The sequence below is a fragment of the Caloenas nicobarica genome, chromosome 6 (genome assembly GCF_036013445.1).
Source record: "Caloenas nicobarica isolate bCalNic1 chromosome 6, bCalNic1.hap1, whole genome shotgun sequence".
Taxonomy (NCBI): Eukaryota; Metazoa; Chordata; class Aves; order Columbiformes; family Columbidae; genus Caloenas; species Caloenas nicobarica.
The window spans coordinates 28,741,176-28,761,567 of record NC_088250.1 but is presented as its reverse complement, the minus strand read 5'-3'; the positions used below and the strand labels follow the sequence as shown (position 1 = coordinate 28,761,567).

At 47.6% G+C, this 20,392-nt stretch overlaps 2 protein-coding genes across 3 annotated transcripts in view; one reads left to right on the top strand and one right to left on the bottom strand.

Annotated features, from left to right (window-relative positions):
- Nucleotides 1–11,039, bottom strand: part of MRAS (muscle RAS oncogene homolog) — a 41,375-nt gene extending 30,336 nt beyond the window's left edge. For both annotated transcript variants that reach the window (XM_065637524.1, XM_065637523.1), the window contains exons 1-2: nucleotides 10,943–11,039; nucleotides 10,505–10,687 (exon numbers count right to left, since the gene is read on the bottom strand). The gene's annotated coding sequence lies outside the window, so the exon portion shown is untranslated. The remainder of the gene's footprint in view (nucleotides 1–10,504; nucleotides 10,688–10,942) is intronic.
- On the top strand, nucleotides 10,192–11,368 carry LOC135990442 (proline-rich protein 2-like). Its single transcript, XM_065638132.1, has 2 exons — nucleotides 10,192–10,214; nucleotides 10,933–11,368. Exons 1-2 carry the CDS (start codon nucleotides 10,192–10,194, stop codon nucleotides 11,366–11,368), a joined length of 459 nt encoding a protein of 152 aa, XP_065494204.1.
- Nucleotides 11,369–20,392: the final 9,024 nt, after the last annotated feature.

The following is a 20,392-nucleotide window of genomic DNA, read 5'->3' as shown; positions in this document are numbered from 1 at the left end:
TATAAAATTCTCTCTATTAAAAGCACAGAAGCACAGAGACGGAATGGATTGCAGCCACTTGGAAAAAAAAAAAAGCCCCAAAGCATTAAGGGCTGGTAAGGGACAAGATTACTTTCATCCTGCCACAGCATGTTTCAATTTAACCACTGCATCTCTCAGCACTTTTGGTTCATATTCTTTTACCACCACAAGGTTGGTATACGCCCAGCCTTACGAAGGGGAAATGATATTTTGGGTCGTCAGCTCCACCCACCCCTCCGCTCGATAAGACTTTTGAAGTGCACCGGTCTCAAACAGGAGCGAGAGCACATTGCCTGGGGTCACGAGGGTTTGGGGAGCCGGAGCACGAGGTTGGGAGGCATTTCGAGAGCTTGTCAAGGCCAAGAGGCTTTGCCAGCAAGCCCCGCACCTCCTGTTGCCTGCGAGAACCCTGTGCCCAGGGCTGCCTGACCCTCTGCCCCACCACAGACGCTACCAGGCACCTCCTCACCTCCTTGTTCACTGCCTCCAAGGTGCCAGAGCCCCATCCGCTGCCGGAGTTCAGCAACTCTTCACCATTTTAGCTAGATGACTCCTCTTTGTCCCTTCCCACCTCTCAGGTAGACCCATCCACCTCTTTGTAAGCCTTCCCAGGCCCATGCAAATCACAACTACTTTCATTTTTCTCCATTTTTTTCTTCCCCACAAAGAGATGAGGCAATTTGACTTCCAAACCAGAGAATCGCTCCCAGTGTTTTGTGTGGCCAAATGATTTATTCTTACGCTGCACAAAAACCAAACAGATGCTTTAACAGAGGATAGCCTGAAAACAGGATTTTTCTGCTTTGCTTCAACAACCTAACATTTATTCCCATATTCTTGTCAGGCTGGTATGTAAACAACAGGGAGTGACTTGCTGTGCTCAGGAGACCTTAGAAAAAGAGTTGTATTTCTCTGACCTCTCAGATCCAGTAATTCATTCTCCTGAGGTTCAAAGACTTTCTGAAGCTCATAATTTAAAATTCCAAGGATTAAAAATAGGTTGCTGGAGATTTTTACCAACAGAAAAGTATATTGAAATTGTTCTGTTATTTAATAATTCAAATCCCAGATGCTTAATTAAACAGACTTGCTACATGGTAAAGAGAATAAGAAACTATATATTCCCTTAGTTAACTTTGGTGATTATAATGAAAGACTTTTCATGCTCCACGGGCGTTCACTCCAAATCAAACTTTTGAAGACTGACTTGACGCTCCACAGGTAAATCTCATGTAACAAAACACGTGCTGCTCACAGGACAGGGGTGATGCATCTCATCAGCATCTCCGTGCCACATGGGGCCATTCTGCAGAATGTGCAGACGAAATTATGCTCAGCAGAGCATTTTAACACAGAGTCCAGTATCTTTTCAGACCAGACCAAACCTCAAGAAAAGCAAATGGTCTGCTCAGCTCCTCATGCCTGCTATTTTGTCTGTTTGGAGATTTAATTCGAAAGCATCCACAGCATGTGGAGGAAACAGAGAAGTCTTTCTCCCAGTGCTCCACCCTTGAGCTACAAAATATTTTCTGAGGGAAGAGCTGCAAGTACTCATTCAAGTCCATTTCCTCGATATGTCTCATTGTAACCTTCAGACTTTTAATCCAGTGCTACAATCCCACACCAGCTATCACCAAGGCCTCTTCAGGTGGAAGCAAAGAAGGGCATGCAGAGCATGGGCTCAGGCAATACCTGGCTTGTTCTCCAAGGATGGTTATGTCAGATGTAGACCCATGGCTAGGCAGGTACCTAACAGTGAGATCATACGCTGCTCTGAGAGCTACGGAGGCAATACTTCATGTTGTGCTGTTGTTTCACAAAAACAACTCACAACAGCTTGGGGTTTTGCCAGAACACTGGGGCATGTCTTCTCCTCCTCCTTCTCCAAGGCTAGCTGGGGACTTTTGTCCCCACCAAACACCAGCAGCCATCATACCAACCCCCAGCCTGCAGCTTATCAGTGAGCACTCCTGGGCTGAAGGGATTCCTTCAGTGATCTTCCTCTTCCCAGTTCAACATCCCACAACACAAGCTCTGTGAATGCCCTTGATGACTGTTTCTGGGACTGAGGGCTGGGTACCGAATAACTTCTTCCCCATGACTCCTGCTTTATAGATAGACGTCCCCCTACCCAGCAAGTCTTGCACTTAACACTGGTAGCACTAATACTTCCATACCAAGTATTACACAAGACATAACTACATACTATTTTCTGAAGATCACAATCTCTACTAAATTGCCAGCTGTCCATGCAGACCACTCAAGAGCTATTTGGGTATGTTAAGTACAGATGACAGAGCCGATAACAGTGTCTGGATGTGCCTGAAAGATTAAATTCCATCTGCATCCTGTTACTTTTTGTCATTTTGTACCTTTTTGGAGACTTTCTATGTCACAACAACCAACTGGTAAAGAGCTTCTATCACAGACTCACGAACTTAGAGAACAAAATCCTCTGAAGGCTTTTTTGGATGATCAGATGCCTGGAGACGTGCTACAGTGGATGTTTTAGTAGCCCTTTAAGTGGGAAGACCAGTTCAAGAAAAAAATGGATGGGATTCCCAGTGCACCAGTGTCCATTAACATCCTTTTACATTGGGTTGGGTGGGTCTTTGTTGCAGCTGTTGTATATCAGACTCACCATTAGGCTTTGTGCTTCCAGCAATGCAAATAACAGATCTGTATTCAAAAGCTTTTCAACCCCTCTTACATTTTCGAGATGAGCATGTATTTGTTTTCACAAACCAGAACCAGCCTTACTCAATTATAGCCTTTTCTGTTTTCCAGTGCGCCCCTCAAAAATATATTGAAGGAAGCTTAAACATCCTCATTTTCATACCGATATGACCAATTCTTAAAAACAAACAAACAAACCCAAACCCACAACAAAACAGAACAAAAAGCCCACTAAACCCAAAGATTTCACTTTAATAATTATTTTCTGCTCACTTTGAAAACTCTTCCTCTCAGCTAAGTGGGCAAAACAGAGGAGCTGCATAGCACCTTGTTGTTACCAAATCTGCATTTTCTGGGCACACCACACTGTCTGGGTTTGTTCACCATGAGTTGTCTCCATCCTCTGTTCTTGGCCCTCCCAGCAGTGAAATCCCAGTCCCAGTCCTTCCTCTACCTGTGACTGGAGCTGAGCCACTGGAGCAGACACTTGCAAAGCTGAATTCACTGGCACTCTCAAACAGAATGCTATCTCAGTAAGAAACTTTAAATTAAAAAAATTCTAACAAAAACTGACACTTGCTCTTCATAATTAAGTGCAAGCCAACTGAATTAGTGTGAAGACATGCCACAGATGCAAGTATCCAAACCCTGGCATCCCTGTGTCCCTAGCAGGCTCTGAAAGAAGAGCTCTGGCAGCTTGTACTGCAGCAGACCCTGACTTACTTGTCTTTCATCAAATCATCATAAAATCATTTTGGTTGGAAGAGACCCTCAGGACCAAGCTTTGGGACTCCAGCTCTCGTAGAGGTGCAGGCAGAAGCTGGAGGTGCCCAGGCTCCATCTGCTCCCACTTAGGGTGCAGGTAGCAGCTCACGTGAAGCTGCAGGCATGGCCTGAGAGGCACGGGGACATCCCTCCCGGCTGCCACCCAGGCGTGACTCTCCAGCAGTGGAGCAGTAACCGCAGGGAGGGTGAGATCTCTGCTGCAGCTTCACACTGAGCCCAGGGAAGCTGACAGCACTGAGCACTCCCAAGTTTTTCAAGAAGAGTATTTCACTGTATCCAGCACAAGGTCTACCATACAGGCCCTGAGCGAGGCACAGCATGACTTACAGCTGACTTCAGCAGGCTTAGTTTGATCTGTAAATCCTCCAGACACTTCATAAGAGTGTTCCTCAGCTCCCACTGCCTACAGCGTCACAAGAGGTAGACATAAATACTTCGCATTAGCATAGCTCCCCATGACTCATTTTTTCTCCCTTTTAAATATAGCATCCTATAAATGTGGATACGTTCTGAACAATAAAACTCATATTGTCACTGTTCACTATGCAAGCAAACAAAAAAAATTCTCCCTGCCAACTCTGCGACAGCTTCATCTCCCAAAACCAAAAGACAGGTGCCCCTCACGAGGCTGGGATGGAGCAAAGGCAGCTCCACTCTGCCAGGGAGCCCAGGCAGCACAGAGATGCAGCGCAGAGACGCAGCGCAGTGGCAGCAGATGTGGAGCCAGCAGCTGAGCAGAAGGCTTCATCATCAACCCAGCCACTCATGTCAACTTTATCAAAAAGAGCAGAGCTGGCTCTGGGCACAGGAAAAGCAGGGATTTGCCCAGAGGAGCAGATTTTCGATAGCTGTGAAGCAGCCCATGTCAGCATTGGGGAAGATGGGCTTGCTGAAGAAGTGGTGTTGGCATCTCTAGCTGGGGGATGCTTCCTATTCTCCGTCTTCCCCCAGACATACATCATCTTCCTTAGAAGAGCCAAATCCCACCTTGTCTAGCCAAAGAAATGCCCCAAGCTGCCTCAGAAGCACTGAGGAGGAACCTGATGGGAAGAACGTGGACCAGAGCTTGATGGTTTTCATAGGAATTGAGACCCGGTTTCAGCACCCTCCTGCCTGTCCTGCTCCAGACTTCTCTGTGTGCTCTGTTTAGCTTTAGTGAATACTCCAGTTCCCCAGCTGTACAAGTGAGATAAATAGTAGGTCCCTATCTCACAGGTATGTTACAAAATAAACAGATTTTGCATTACAAGTGTTACACGAATGCTTTAAAAATTGCACAAGTACCAAGAATTATCCATCACTGCTCAAAAAGAAACCTAAGATTAATAGCAAATTAGTTTTACCTATACAAACATAAATACTAGGGTATGCAAGACTGTTTTCTTAGTTTATGTTTCTTTTGATAACCATGTTTGCCCTGGTGACTCAAAATGTTCCAGTCACAAGTTGTTTGAATTCAGTGCACCAGATGGTGTCTGGAGAAATGTATGTTTTGCTCTGTCTACAGTGATGGCCGAGACATCAGTCATCCTCCTCTCTGTCCTAAAGACATAGCTGAAAATACATGTTCAAACCCATCCTGCTGTCAGGTTACTGAAGAATAGACATTTTCAGATCTTGGACCTCTCCAGTAAGATTACCGCTGAGAATCTATTTTCCACAGTATTTTTCTAATACTTTCCTCAACCTCCTTATTAAATATCTGAGATGAGTGGCAGAGCTGCCACTCTTGTCCTAGAAACTGTCATTTTAAAGACATGATAACAGAAGCCTTTTCTTAAAACTTCCAGGAATATGTGTGGCTTAAAAAGCTGATTCCTGTTTAAAATAATGACTAAGACTCTTAGGAATCCAACTCCCAAAGTCACACAGGTAGTTTTGAATATGTTACCCTTTTAGAGTAATTATGCCATCAAAGTTCCAGTCAAAAGCTGATGAGCGTTACTAATATATGCCGATGAGTGAGCCTGTAAGCGAAAGACCTTCTTGCTTTATTTACACTCCAGTAAAACAGAAAGCACACCAAGGCTTATTTTCACATACAAGAGTAACAGACCTGACCCCAGGAGACACTCGGTGAGGTCAACCCACAGCCCAGGGAGCAGGTTTATTGGAAACTGGCTGCGAGCTGATGCAGTTGTACTCACTTTCACTGGAGATGATGGAAACTTGGAGCAGCTGTTTAGTCTTCTGTGGACTAACACCAGTCGCTACATAAACCAGTAGTGTGGTCTGGCCTACCACGTTTGATCGTTACAAGTCACCATTCAGAAATAAAATAGTGCCCAGGAAGTCCTCAGTGACACTTATCTCTAGACTGAGGACAAGGCAGATGCAGTTGGGAGTTGTCTGGGAGACCAAGCAATAACAAAACAAAGAGAGAGCAGAGATCAGCTCACCATTTGGGGGCATTTCCCCCACACTTGGGAAAATACATAGATTTTCACCTCCATGAAATGAAGCGCTTGCTGCAGGTAGGTTTAGCAAGTTAACACGGGAATGAGAACCGTTACACATTCAAAAGAGAGACTTGGTGTGAAACTATGTAGAATCTGCAGCAGTTAAGAAGGCTTAGACAGTGGAGGGGCCCGAGAGGGATAGAGAAAGAATAAATCATTTTACCACACTGCATAAAGTTACATATTTGGTGCAATATTCTTCCCAGAAGCAGACCTTTAGAAAGAGAAGAGCTGGCAGGCAAGCAGGCATTATGTTACCTGGGAGAAGGCAGAGGGGAGTTGGCACACTTTTTTAACTTCCTTTCTAGTAGTAGAAGAAAGTACAAGAAAGTAGTTTGAGTTTTTAATTTCAAGTCAATCAACGGCAAATTCTCCAAGGCAAACAGATTTAGCCAAAAATTAATAAACTCATTTGTAGAATCATTGACCAATTCTGCTGGTCAATTGTGGTCAGAAGAGAAGCAACAAGAAGGGGAATCTAATCCTGCAGCATCTCTAATACTTAGATGCCTTCTGAAGTACCTCGGCATTTGCTGTATTTATGTTCCCAACGCACCCCACAATGAAGAAACTTCTACTATGCCATTTTAGAAAGAAGAAAAGTGGGCTCAACGAGAGGCAGATTCAGTTGTGGGTTAAGAGTTGCTGACGTTAGTCTGCCCTCCCAAAGGCAGCCTGTGATATAGAAGGTACCTGGAGCCAGGCTTCCCATCTCTTCAGCCACTGGACTGCTCTCTGATTAAACCAATGTGTCTGTGCAGCACTAACCTCCACTTACTGAAAAAGTATTGTCTGAAGCAGTAAAATTAGCAGGACAGTCACTAATAAGTACCATAAGTACCGCAAGTACTGCAAAGTACTTAAAAATATTGTTCACCTCCCCCAATCCTGCCCCCACCTCTTCCCTCAAGCATTATTTCAGGAGACATATTTTTCTATAATTATTTCATTATCTAAGAACAGGTGGCCAGTTTGCCATATCTCTATGCAAGATTTCCATACATATTACTCCTCTGCTGACATTTTCTCACATATCCATGCACGCATGCATCAGCAATTCCTCCTCTACATTCTCAAACAGAGAACAAGAGTCATAAATCTCAAAAAAAAAAAGTATGCCAAGAAATTCAGCATCTGAAGTCACAGCTGTTCATTTCTCCTCTCTGTTCAGAAACAGACAGTTGTGGCTTATTGCAGATGTTATTGAAGTTGATAGGCTTGCTCTAGATTTACGTTGGATACAAACAGTCAGGATGTGACCCACTGGAGCAGTGGACCTTCATTTCCCCCCATGAGAAAAAACAGAGCCAGTGACATTCAAGTAGAACAGGAAGGCTGCACTCCCCTCCCCACCGCGTATCTTCTGGCAAGTCCCTCTGTAGGCAACAACAGAGAAAGAAGCAGTAACTCCACCAAGGAGTGGGCTAACGTTCCCTCCATCTGCCAGTCCCACGCTCATTCTGTTTTCACTTGGATCAAATTCTCCCAACCCCTTCTGCTTTATACTTCATTAAACTTGGGTGCTTCAGACACCAAGAAAAATATCATTAATCTTTGAAAGGTCACTTTCAAGGCACAGGTCCATATCTTTTAACACCACTCCTCTTCCTCAGCCCTGTCTATAGTACTGTCTTGGAAGCCTGAAAATAAATTCCATATTTTCCACATTGAATCTTTCCCCTCAATCCTGATCTACTGATTTATGACAGTGAAAACTTATGCAAACACCAGTCTCTTGTGCCTCTTCATTCTTGTGGCTTCATGTCAATATTCTCCATCTCCAGAACCTGGAGTGTTCTCTGTGTCAAAGGCTTGCACCGTGCAGAGGTGTAATCCCTCCCACCTCTGCAGGTAAGAGAGGTAAAGGGATGCGCAGACACAGAGAAGTTACAACGCTGAGGCAAGGGCAGCTCCTGTGTGCAGGGACATCACACCGCACCACAGCTCCTGCACAGGCTTCAGAGGCTGAGCGATGTTGGAGCGAGGAGCCACCAGGAGTGACAGCATGGCAGCAGCAGTGCAAAGCAAACAAACCAGGAAAAACCAACTACAGACTGGTCCAGTCAAAGTCTGGAGCCTAAAACTTCCATAGGGCAGACTGAGTCGTCCTAATGAATTGACTCGCCTGTACGCAGCAGGTCAGCAGGGATGCCCGGCTCAGCAACCAGGGCCAGGTAGGTAGAAACTGTTGGCTTGAATCCAGCCACAAAGAAATTTCACACTCAAGGCGGGAAGATTAAAAGGAAGGGGGCAGAAATGAGTGAAGCCAAACAGCTTTCCTCAAGGAGCCCTCTAGAATTAAGAGCAGAAAGGAGAAGAGTTTCTGCCCTGATGGTCTCAACAATGAAACACCGTGCGGTAGAAGCTAAAGGGTCATGCAGGCCTTGGGTACAGGACACCGTTTCTGCCCACAGTTAAAGAGCACTAAGGAACCACAGCACAGTGTCAACAATAATGATTCATCACATTCATTTGTCCTATATTCACTTGTCTTTACGCTGCCCTCATGTACTACTTTGCCAATGACAACACCAGCCCATTTACAGGACTCGTCCTCCTCCTTCCAGTCCCCAATTGCCAGCAGGTCTCCCGCAGCGCCAAAAAGTGTGTGGGGAAATAAAAGAAGTCCTTTCTAATCGCCAGATGATACAGTTTTATTCCTCCTTTTTGTTAGCCTGTCTCGGTTTAAGAAAAAAAACACCTAACCTAACACATACCAAAAAATCCCCATGAAGAAAGCAAGCTTTGTTTCTGTAATTCTTAGTTCCCCTGCAAAAACTCTTGAGCTTGTGAAAACACCCACCAAAAACTTCAATAAATAGAAACTGCCTTTCAAATCATATCTGAAAACAGATGCTGGGCCAGCTCTGACCCTGGTGCAGCTGCTCTGATTCAGGAGTCACACAAGTGGGGTGCTTGGCCCCCTGCAATCTGGGCTATGCACTCTTATCGTGTGGGTTATCTCCTGAAATGGAGAAGTAATATCAAAGAAAGTAAAAAAAACACGATGCAGAACTACAACACGAAGAATACCTATTTTTCTTTATGTGCTATTATTTTTAAAGAGATGCTGTCAGCGTTGTATTTTCAGGCTCAAATACACAGAAAGAAATCTTATCTCTATTAGGCAGTCTAAAGCTATACTATCAAGGGGTTTTTTTTCAAACTATTGCTTCATAATTTCCCTGCCACACCCTTGTTCTCTATCTTATGTTCTCTTATTTTTTCTTAAATTAATACACCAAATTTTTGTAATGACCCTAACAGATTCAGAGCAACAGACAAGCACCTTTCATAAAGAAAAATAATGAGAGCTGACCCATGCAGTCTTAGGCCTTTGAAATGCACCTTTCTTGTGCAGAAATGGCCTGAGCTAACTAGGTACTTTCATAGTGAAAATTCAGAAAGCACATCTATATCCAAGTATGACTATAAAGTTGGTGCACTTTTTCTTAGTACCAACTATTGTACAAACAACAGCTTCCAGGTAAGACATAAATAGAACATTTCCAACCAATACCATCCCTCTAAGCCCATCACAAAAATCTGAACTTGGATGACTTAAGTAATTGGTGGCTTAGATTTTCACACTTCCGTAACATCAGGCAACTAAGGCAGAAAAGTGCCAGCTGATGCGTGCATAAGTGCTGCAATTACCTGTGCTGAGGGAAAGCCTCACATAGGTGTCAGGACTCCGCTGTGCACTTTGCTCTTCTAATAAAACACCAGCCTCTACCCCAGATCACCACAGTGTAAAGTCCCAATTTGTTGGATAAAATCATCAGCTCGACAGGGAAGGTTACTAGAGCAGCCAAGTATAGGGTGCTGAGACTGGTCCACCCAGAGCCTAACTCTTAACTTGCTCCTCAACTTGCAGCCAGCATGGCTTTATCTTGCTTTCTCTGTCTGGGAAGCAGGGTTTTCTAAACACTGTTTCTAAGGCTCTCGAGCCGTTTAGAAAACGAACAAACAAGATACAAGTTTTCTTTCTAATTCTCAGCAATCCCAAGCACAGGAGCTGAAAATGCCTTGCCCATGAGCTGTCGTTCAGTTCGTTTTCTTAAAAGCAGAAAAAATGTAAGAGCAGGGAAAAAAAGTACCTCTCCTTGTTTCTTTGGAATTAAAGACAGCATCTGTATCTTTCTTCTAGAAGTCTAGCAAGTAACTCAAACACATGAACCTGAAAGCTTTCATAAAGTATTTAGTAGTCCAAGGGCAGCTTTAAATGCACGATAAGAAAACTCGTGACATGCAGAACAGAACTCGCAAGGGGTAGGAAAGTGAAAGATTAGCACGGCTCTGAATCTGCTGGGGCGGTGGGGGGGAACCCCCCAACACAACAAAAATCCAACGAACCCTCAACTTATAAAGACCTTTCACTACACAATGTAACTCAGAGTGACTCCCCTCTCCCCCCTCCACGCCCCCAGATGAAGACCTGAGACCCACAGCGGTCCAATCATTGCTTTACACGGTCCGTTCTCAAGCGTTCGGCAAGCAAGGCCAGAACCTCCCCCGGACACCGACAGCCCGCCGAGACCCGCGCCACAAAGCCACCGTACCGTCCTGTCCCAAGCCCGGCGTCTGGCGTTGCTGAGAGCTGCGGCTCCGCGGCGACAGTCGGCGACAGCCCTTTTTTCCTCCCGACACGGAGCTGCGGGCAGGGAAAGCGGCGGTGCCGGGGAGCGCTCCTGCTGGCGGGGTGCGCTCATGCCCGAGCGGGGCACGGCATTTCAGCGGAATTACTGGGGGAAGACAGAAGGAGAGAGGGCAAAGCCCCGACACCGTTACCGCCGGGTGTCACGGTGATCCCGCCCCTCCCGCGGGCTTTTCACGCGTGGAGCGCCGTGACTCCTCGCGGAGCCATCCCGCACCCCCTCTCTTCCTGGGGGGAGAAGCGAAAGAAACTGCGATTTATTGCTTGTGTTTTGTTTTCTCCCTCGGCGGAAGCACCACCCAGCCTCGAGCCCTCCAGCCCCTCTCCCCGCAGCCCCGCTCACCCCGGCGGCCGGGGCCGCGCCCTCAGCGCCAGCCCATGCCCGCCGAGAGGCGCCCGCGGCCGGGCAGCGCCGCCGGCCCAACCCCGCCCGCTCCCGCCCCGGCGGCCGCGGCAGGGGAGCCCGCACCCGGCCATCCCTTATATCGCCGCGCCGGCTGCTATAAATAGCCCGGCCCCGCCGCCGGGGGCCGGGCCGGGTGCCGCCGCCGGGGGTTTCTCAGCAGCAGCCGAGACCCGCCATCACCCGCGGCTCGGTGACGGCGACGCTTTTCTCACTTTTGACTCATTTTTGTGCCGCTCTCCGGCGGGCGCGGGACGGCGGAGCGGCGCCCGGGGAACCCGGGGCCCGCCGACCCCCGGCGCGGCAATGGGCCCGTCCGCCGCCGCAGCCGCCGCGTTAAGGTGGACCGCGGCGGCGGCACCTTAAGCCGCCCAGGCGGGGGTGGCCGGTCCCGCGGCTCTGCCCGGCCGGCACCCCGGGAGGGTGGTGGCTGAACGGGAGCGCACCGAGCCGCGGGGCTCCGTGCAAGCGGCTGCGAAGGAGGAGGAGAGCGAACAACCGCGTCTCTGCGGGCGCTGCTTGATGGGCAGGGCAGCAACCCGAGGGCACGGGATTATACTCTGCAAACGGAGTTCATGCCACGTTAACACGGCACACACTGTGCCATCAAGAACCAGCTACTATATGCACACTTACGCACATACATATGTTCATACTAAATACAAGGTAGCCTGATCAACTCTTATCACAGTAACAGATGTCAGGGAACACAGCGACAGCGGTTACTTTTCCTGCCTCTCCTTTGTGGCCTTGGCAATGGGAGCCAGCACCAAAGCAGTGCTTCACATCTCACCTGCAGACACCTTGCGCCTTCTCTTTGCAGCTGACGTGAGCAGAAGTCCTGCTTCTGCACATACATCCATTTAGTTACACCCGCTGCCCTCACACAGGATGCAGGCAATGGCTATGAGAGCGTAATCCATGTCAGTAAAGACTGGTCAGCCTGTTGTTGCCTGGTGTCCTACCACTGCAGCATCTTGGGCACAATCCTGCAGGGTGCTCAGGCATGTGCCAAGCACCCAGAGCATCTCAGGCGACTGCATTTAGGCGCCTGCTAACTTACCTTGCTGGGTCAGGGCCCAGCTCCATGCTGGTTTGCAAAGCCGATGTGACTTGAACTGGTTCTCACAGACAAGTGAACAGCCTCAGCTCCCCACCTGTGCCAAATTAGCATTATGTACAAGCCAGTACTCCCTGAAAACATCTACCTGAGGCAGTCTGGCACTGTGCTGTGGCCTGTATGAAAAAAAGAGAGCCTCCACGCCATCTTTCCCATATAAGTTAATGGCAGAGAGGAACACGCTGCCTGTTTACAAAAAACATAAACGAGTCTCTGCCTCAAAATCTGCTCATCACTGGACTAATGTCCAGTGGCATGGAGGAGGTGAGAGTGAGCAGACCCACAGCAGGTGGCCACAGCACACCTCGCCATAGTACACCTCGCCATAGTGCCCATGCCAGCTCACCCTGAAAATTCTTCGCTAATCTCGCCACACCTTAAGACACAGGAGACACGTTCAGGAGAACCCCCTCCAGGCTTTCCCAACCCAACAGCGGGACAGAGGCATCTTGTTCACATCAATCAACATCTGGGTTTGTAAGACATGCTTTTGTCAACTGGAGTCAGAGGCTTGCACATGAATGTGGCGCAAAGCTTGTCTCCTCTCTTGGCTGCAAGTTTTCCAGGACAAAACAATTTCCTCAGTTTGCCGAGGGCACTTTGTCAGCAGCTACACGTGCAGTGCAGCGACGGAGGTGGCTGGCTATGAGGAATCTGTCTTTTTGCTATCAGCACTTCTTGCCACAAGCGAGAGCAGCACTGGCAAAGCTGCTGATGAGTGGTACCCATTAGTGACTCTCAAAACACAGCAGGTCGTTTCTACACCCTCGAAGGTATGGAAGTGTTGTCACTAAATTCTGAGGACACAGCAGTCCTGGGACCAGTAGACCAAAGGGTTCAGGCTTAAATCTTAAAACTTGAGCATCCAGCTTTGTACTTAGGCATCTTAAACAGATAACCCTTCAGAGCAGGCACGTTTCTGCTTCTGTGGAGGTAGCTGCAGCTCCAAACCAAGGCCAGTATTCAGACCTGCAAGCCTGAAAATCTTTGATGCATTTAATACCAAAGTCAGTAACATCTGAGAGGAAAAGCCTGGGGCCTGCTCCTGCACATTGGGTCTCTGGGGTATTCCTCAGTTCTCAGTAGCCTTCCTGACCGTAAGAAATACTAAAATTATGTAAGAAGGAAAGCCAGAAGCTCCTCTTTCAATTCCAGCCAGTATCTGGAGCAGCATTAAATTTCTTGTAGTGCGTATTAGTTAACAACATTGCTAAAGGGAAATTGCTGCTGTGGTTGAGTGCTTACACAATACAACTCCAATTGAAGTGCATTTTTTTATCCTGCTGAGTCACCCCAAGGAACCCTTAAACAAAACTTCACGTTCAGCTTGACAGCAGAGGCAGCGGCATGAAAAGCCCCCCCATTTTACCAGCCCTCCCCAGGGGGATGTGAGTGCAAGATGGGCAATGCTTCAAACTGTGTGTGGAACTTAATACAAAGCTGAATGAAAAAAGTGCCTTAAGATTTCAGCCTGCACTTCCCTCTATACAGCTTTAAGCACACGACATTTCCAGTGTGTTTCATCTTCACTTACTAGGTTAAAGTGACCATATGGTCTCTGAACCTCTCAGATCAGACTATACTTCAGGCAACCTGTCTCTAAATAGGAAGACACATTATTTGTGTAGCATAATATTTCACTATTAGGGCTAGATGAATGTGGCTGTTTATTGTTCTATATTAAAGCTGAGCAGGCTAACGCAGAGTGAGCCTCTGGGCTTGTTTTGCTGGCAGCTGCCTTTTGGGCCGGCTGGGAACGCGTCCCTTGCACGCCCCTGGCACACTGCACGCAACCTGAGGTCTGCAGCGGGTGACTGCAAGCGCGGGGCCTTGCACAGCATGGCAGCAAGGCAGGGATGGTTTGCACACAACAAAAGTAATGTTTTCTCTGCAGGAGATGTCTGCAGAAGTTCCTGCTGGTGACACACAGTCGGGGATAAGAGGTCATGGTGGAGAAGGCAAAGGTGGAGATGGGGTCTGAGGGCACATGGTGGCCCTCCCATGAGCTAACCCAAGGTGCTGCTGGCATCACTGCCTGGAGGCCAGCTGGGCTGTGCTGGAGCAAGGAGCTATACCTGGCCGCCCCCTGCATGCACCATCCTGCACTGGATCAGATCTCACTAGAGCGGAGCCCCACAGGCTCGAACTTTGGTGTTGAATTTAGAAAAGAATTTGGACAAGGAGACCAAAGCCTGAGCCCTGCCTGATGGCTCAGCTCAAATGAGGGGCAAAGGAAAAAGTTGAGGTGATCCTATGATGTGCCAGATGTTTCCAAATCTGCATGACACCAATACAGTAGCTTTGCTGTCACTGTAAGTCAAGTCAGTCAGAGGTAGTGATCACTCCTACATGCTATGGAGGAGGAATATTGCTGTGCATTTATGGACTAGGAACAATGAAGCTATAAAAAAGACAGCTTAAACAGCTGAGATTCATTTAACTGAATTTCCATGTGGTGCTTGGCACAGGCTACAATAAAGCTACTTAGCAGTAGAGGACATCTAGTGATATTCACATGCAACTACATAAACCCGATAAAAATTCATGTGTGACTACTTAAGAGCCAGCATGTCTAAAGGCGGGATTTGGTGTGGCTGTAAAAGCTGCAAGAGGGCTGGAACAGGCTGACCATGCAGCACCCTCTATAAACAGGTCACAAAGAAAAAAAACTCCTAAGAGGCTTTATATATCAAAAACATACAGCAAGGGCATAGACAGAAAGCTTAGGGGAGTTGGTGGTGCTGCACCTTTTAACAAGGAAACATTACAGGGAAGGGCAGCACTTTTATTTCTACAGCAAAGACCCTGAAAGCAGGGATAAAGAGATTAAAATCAGTAGTTTTCTTTCAGGAGTCTTTGCTCTTATCTCAATTTGCCTTTCGTGTGACTCACCCTGAGCAGACACTGCGAACATCAGCCTCAAGATCAAGATTTTTTTTTTTTTCCCCACTTCTAGTACAAGAGACCAGGCCTTTCTCCATGCACTATAGCAGCCTGCCACTCTTTGTTTTAGGAAGGATACATTGAATACTTCTCCCCTCCAGGTTATTTATAACAGGGGTTTCTCTAGAAATATTTTCCCGGACACATTCCAGGCCTAGAATGAAGAATTTGGCAGTGAAACAAAGAGACTGCCAATTTGATTTCTACAAAGACAAGGATCAGTAAAGCTTTATAAAAGAACACACTTCCCTGAGGAAATAGACTCATTTTATCTGACACTTCTTTTGAATGGAATTATTCCCATTATTAATTTAGAAGTGTGGGCTTCACATTTGAGGCCTCACCACCTTGCACTTATTTCCATGTCAGATGCACTCAGCTTACATGTGTTGAAGAAAAATGGGACTTTATTACTATTAATAAAATGCAAGAAAAGTGAGTTTCTGCTGGCCAGATCCTTGGGAGTAGCTGTGCAAACAAACCTACAGTAGGCAAAAGCCTGTGGCTCAGCTGCCTGAGTTGGCTTCAGCTCAGCAAACAAGTCTGATACAGGATCAGAGTGGTACCTGGCTATTAAATGACAGCAACAGACCAGGACAGGGAATAAACTCTGACCGGAGCAAGCAGAGAGCAACCACAGCACCACTAAGTAGCCAGACAAGACTTTCTCTCTTACAGAATCATTTATCCAGCCTGAATTGCACATTAAAGGTCCAATCCTGGACTGTCTTGCAATGAGAACTGAGTATGAATTTGGTGCACAGAGATATCTACTCAAAATGCAAAGGATGGTGTTTGAAAGGCCACAGGGACGTGGGCAAAAGGACAGAGGAAAAGACTATTAGCAAAGATGACTCTGCAACAACTGTTGGCTCTTGCACCCTTCATGCATTTGTGTTATTTATCAATGGAGTCTATATTTAGCAATCATAAGACCAGAGCGTGGAGCAGCCCCAGCTCCTTGCTGGCTGAGGGGCTCTCGGGTGGGGAGCTGCTGGCTCGCAGAGGCTGGCACAGCTCTCAGAGCTCTGCGGTAGCCGCTCGTGTGCAAAGCAGGAGTTGTTTCTCCAGCACACTGAGTCATTGTAGGAAGGAGACCAAATCTTACCCAATTTCCAAAAGCAGAACAGCTCCAAGCTCTTGTGATGAAACAAAAGCTGGCAGAGCACATACTGTTATGTAGCAGGCAGGGAGGCCACTCGAGACACATTCGGGGAGTCTTCAAATGAGCAGCAGTAAAGGACACTTCAGCGGCTGAAAGCTGCTGGTGTTGAGCAGGGAAGGCACAGTGCAGCCTCCTCAGTACTGGAGAGCCACAAATTAATGTATGATGTGAGTTTTAAGGCAGAGGAGATGAGGAAATCAATGACCCAGACAGAAGGGGAGATAGTGCCAGATGAAGCCTGATGACGACATTTCCAGGCAATTTGTTCACACTGCTGGGTGAGCTGCTTGTGGAGAGATGAAACAGATTAGAGACGACTGCATATACTTTGCCCAAGAGCAAGACTGTGAGATTCACAGTTGCAAAGGCCTCAGTGGCTGTGCTGTCTCCATGCAGAAATATTAATAACTGATTCTCTTAACTATCAAAGCATTAGCTCCAGCTGATTTTGCCATTTCTGCATGTAAAAAGGCAATTACTTTCCCTCTTAGGGATTTCATCTGAGTGATGCACAATGTTACAGTCAGTTACATGTTCACTCACAAATATAGCCTGGTGAAAAAGGCAGGCTCTCAGGGGAACTTGAACCTGAAAGGACACATGTCAATCAGAATACTAACAAAATCTAGCTATGAAAATCTTAATCTAGGAAATATTGTAATTGCCATTTCACTGGAAAGATAATGACAAGGTCTTCTTTGTTGCATTGACAGTCCAAAAGTAGTTGTGGGGCACCAACCTGCAAAGAACTGACGTCCAACAGGAAGAAAAAACAGCTGATCTATCTAGCTAATTTATCTAGTTAATGCTCAGGTTTCTGGTTGGGCACTCACCACATGTCAAGAGCTAAGGAAACAGAATCAAGCACCGGAGAAAGACAAGTGACCTGGACACTGGCTACATGTTGCAAGATGGAAAACAGAACACGGCAAGTGCGAAGCAAGGTAACTTTTAGCATTGCTTCAGTTTTAATGACCTTAGTCCCACACAAAGAAGAGAGCTTATCTTCTTGGAGTGCTTGAGCTTTGGGCAGGTCAGTTCAAGCACCACATCTGAGAGGCAGCACCATGGCACTCCGGAGCATGCTGTGTCTTCGCCTGCAACTCCAAATACAAAGCAGGGAACACACACTGAGAAATATTACACTGCAAGAGCTGTAACAGCTGCAGTTGGTGGTGGCTCTTTCCTGCTTTTTTCCAGCACATCCCTATGAGTTATTTAGACCCAAGATTCCCAGTTCTGTGTCTTTGCACCTGGAACTTATGTCTGCTTCTGCTGCAAACAGGCCACAGATGTATGCGCAGCAAGTCCCATGCATGGATGACTCTCTGGAGTTGTCAGGGTTAGTCTGCCCTGCCATTTACTGAGGGCAATACCTTAAAGCAGTTGAGCTTGTAGTAGCTGTCAAATGTACACTGGGGCAGGGACCCTGCTCTTTGCTTGGCCTTGTTGGCTTGTATTCAGAGCAGAATACTGTAAACAGAGCTATAAATACTCCTGTGCCCACTGCATGCTCGAGGTCAGAGCTTTAAAAATAAGTTATGAATCAATGCATTCATTACAGGCTGAGTATCCCTGGAATGAGGCTGGTGGTGCTGCTCCAAAACATTGGCATTCTGGGCAAGAGCCCTGGAGAGAACAAGGTACATGGCAGTGAACAACACAGAGGAGGGCACGAAGCAGCTTGGTCCCTAAAACCCACCTCTGGCAAAAAGTGGTTCAGCAGGACACCTGAATGCCAAACCTGGAAATACCCGTTGGCTCCAGGAAATATTTATAACCCTCTGAACGGCACTGACCTGTTGGGTTACATCTCAGATCTCTCCGTTGCATCTCAGCCTCCACGCTCTCCATGTGAAACTCACTTCGTCAGCTTGTAGCCAAGGAAGCAGGACAGGTGAGAGGAATGGGAGCTGACCTGGAGCTGGAAAGCCGAACCTCAGCCCTGGGCAGGGCAGCACGGCTTCCCTGCCAGCACATCAGTTACACCCTGCAAGCCCGGAGAATGAAATTAAGAATGCAGGGTGCATCCTACTCAACATTGCCAAAAGCGAAAGCTCTTCAAATTCCTTCAAGCCCAAAACTCCCTACACAGAGAAAAGGCTTTGGATCCAGAATCCAGCATTAGATTAATCCAGCCTTAGCCAAGCATATGAATGAAGGTCCATCCTCCCTACATTCTTTATGGGAAAGTCCTGTAGTTACACCTAGATGTAATAAGCACCCTCTGAACCCAACTTGGATGTCCCCTGCAGGGAGACACTTCTCTGATTTCTGAAAGACAGTTTTATGTAAAAAGAACAACCATCTCCAGTAAATTCTTGATGCTACTGGTCCGAAGACTGCAGGAGCCAACAAAGCTGGTGAAGGGCCTAGAGCACAAGACTTATGAGATGCAGCTGAGGGAAATGGGGCTGTTTAGCCTGGAAGAAAAGGAGGCCGAGGTGAGACCTTATTGCTCTTTACAAGAACTGGAAAGAAGGTTCCAGTGAGGTGGGGGTCAGTCCCTTCTCCCAAGTAACAAGTGATAGGACGAGATAAAATGGCCTCAAGTTATGCCAGGGGAGGTTTAGATTGGATATTAAGAAAAATTTCTTCACCAAAAGGGTTGTCAGGCATTGGAACAGGCTGCCCAGGGAAATGGTTGAGTCACCATCCCTGGAGGTGTTTAAAAGGTGCATAGATGAGGTTCTTAGGGACATGGTTTAGTGACGGACTTGGCAGTGTTAGGTTAACAGTTTGACTCAATGATCTTAAAAGTCTTTTCCAACCTAACTGATTCTATGATTTTTGTAGAAAAGCATTTCAGAAAGACTCTCCCTTGGATTCGCTTTCCGATTCATATTGCTCTTCTCCTCCTGCTTACTAACTTTACAAACATTTCTGTGGCTGAATGACATTTTTGGTCCACTGCCTGTAGCAATCAAGGAGAATCTTTCTATTGACTTCTGAGACAGTCAGGCCCATCTATTAGTGAAACATAAAAGCATTCGAACCCCACACTACTGGGACTGTGTGTGTAAATGGCATTACTTCCCTCCTCCTGTGGTTGCTCATGAGATCAGGACACAAAGGCAGCCTGTCTTTTGGGAGCCTTCTTTCCTTTAGAAGCCTGTTTGCCTTTCTTTCTCATAATGACAGTGAGAAATCCTTAAGGGTTCTCTAACTCCAGTTCCCCAGCAGAGAGGCCCAGCAGGCAAAGGCTTTGTCAGGCAGCATATTAATGAAACAGAAAACATGACCTGAATTTTTATAGCTTGTACTTAGCAGGTCATCTACTTGTCATGGAAAGGGACATTTTGCATTGGTTGCCAATAATAGCTTCAGAAAAGCAAGCAGTTAGCTCTCATGTTTAATTCCCATGAGGAGGAAGGGTGAGAGGAGACCCAGAGCTGCTCCCTTTCCCCTGCCCCACCCTGGGATATTCGAACTATGCAGAGCACTCTCCTAAAGTTTAGGTGCAGGAACAAGCACGCGATCGGCCCGCTCTGCATCCGAACCGGCATTCTGTCCGCTCAGCGCCTCCCCGCCCAAAGCGCGAAGCGATGTGCAAATTGGGCGCAAGTTCTTGTGCTGTCTTTTTGTGCGTGTGTTTTCTTTTTCTTTCTCTTGTGCCGCGTTGTCCGGAAGGGGGAAGCTGAGCGCGGGGGTGCCACGGCTCCGCGGGGGTCCCCTCCGCGGGGAGGGCGCTCGGGCTGGGAAGGACCCTGAGCCTGGCGTGGGTGGACACACCCGGTGACACGTACAGACACAGAACCCGCCGCGCCTCGCCCTGACCTTCCGCACTCCCGCCAAAGCGGCACCTCGCTCGCCACACCACCGAGCCTGCCACCGCACCTGAGCTCTGTTTTTAAACATCCTCCTGGCAAAAAGGGGCTGCGCTGCTCCTGGAGACACCGCGGTACCGGGAACGGGCGCTGCACCGGGGAGACGGCTCCAGACCACAAACCTTAAGCCCACCTGCCCTGAGAGCCACACACCTCTCGCGAGCTTCGCGAGCTCAGCCGTAAGGGCAGGGGGGAAACGTAACTAAACACCCCTCACCGCACTGGCCCATCCCGCTCCCCCTGTTCCAACGTCACGGTCACCCTCGCCACGCCCGCACTGACCTGCCGCCTAGTTCGCCGCTCCCTTCCCCTCGCTCTCTCCCACCGTCCCGCCG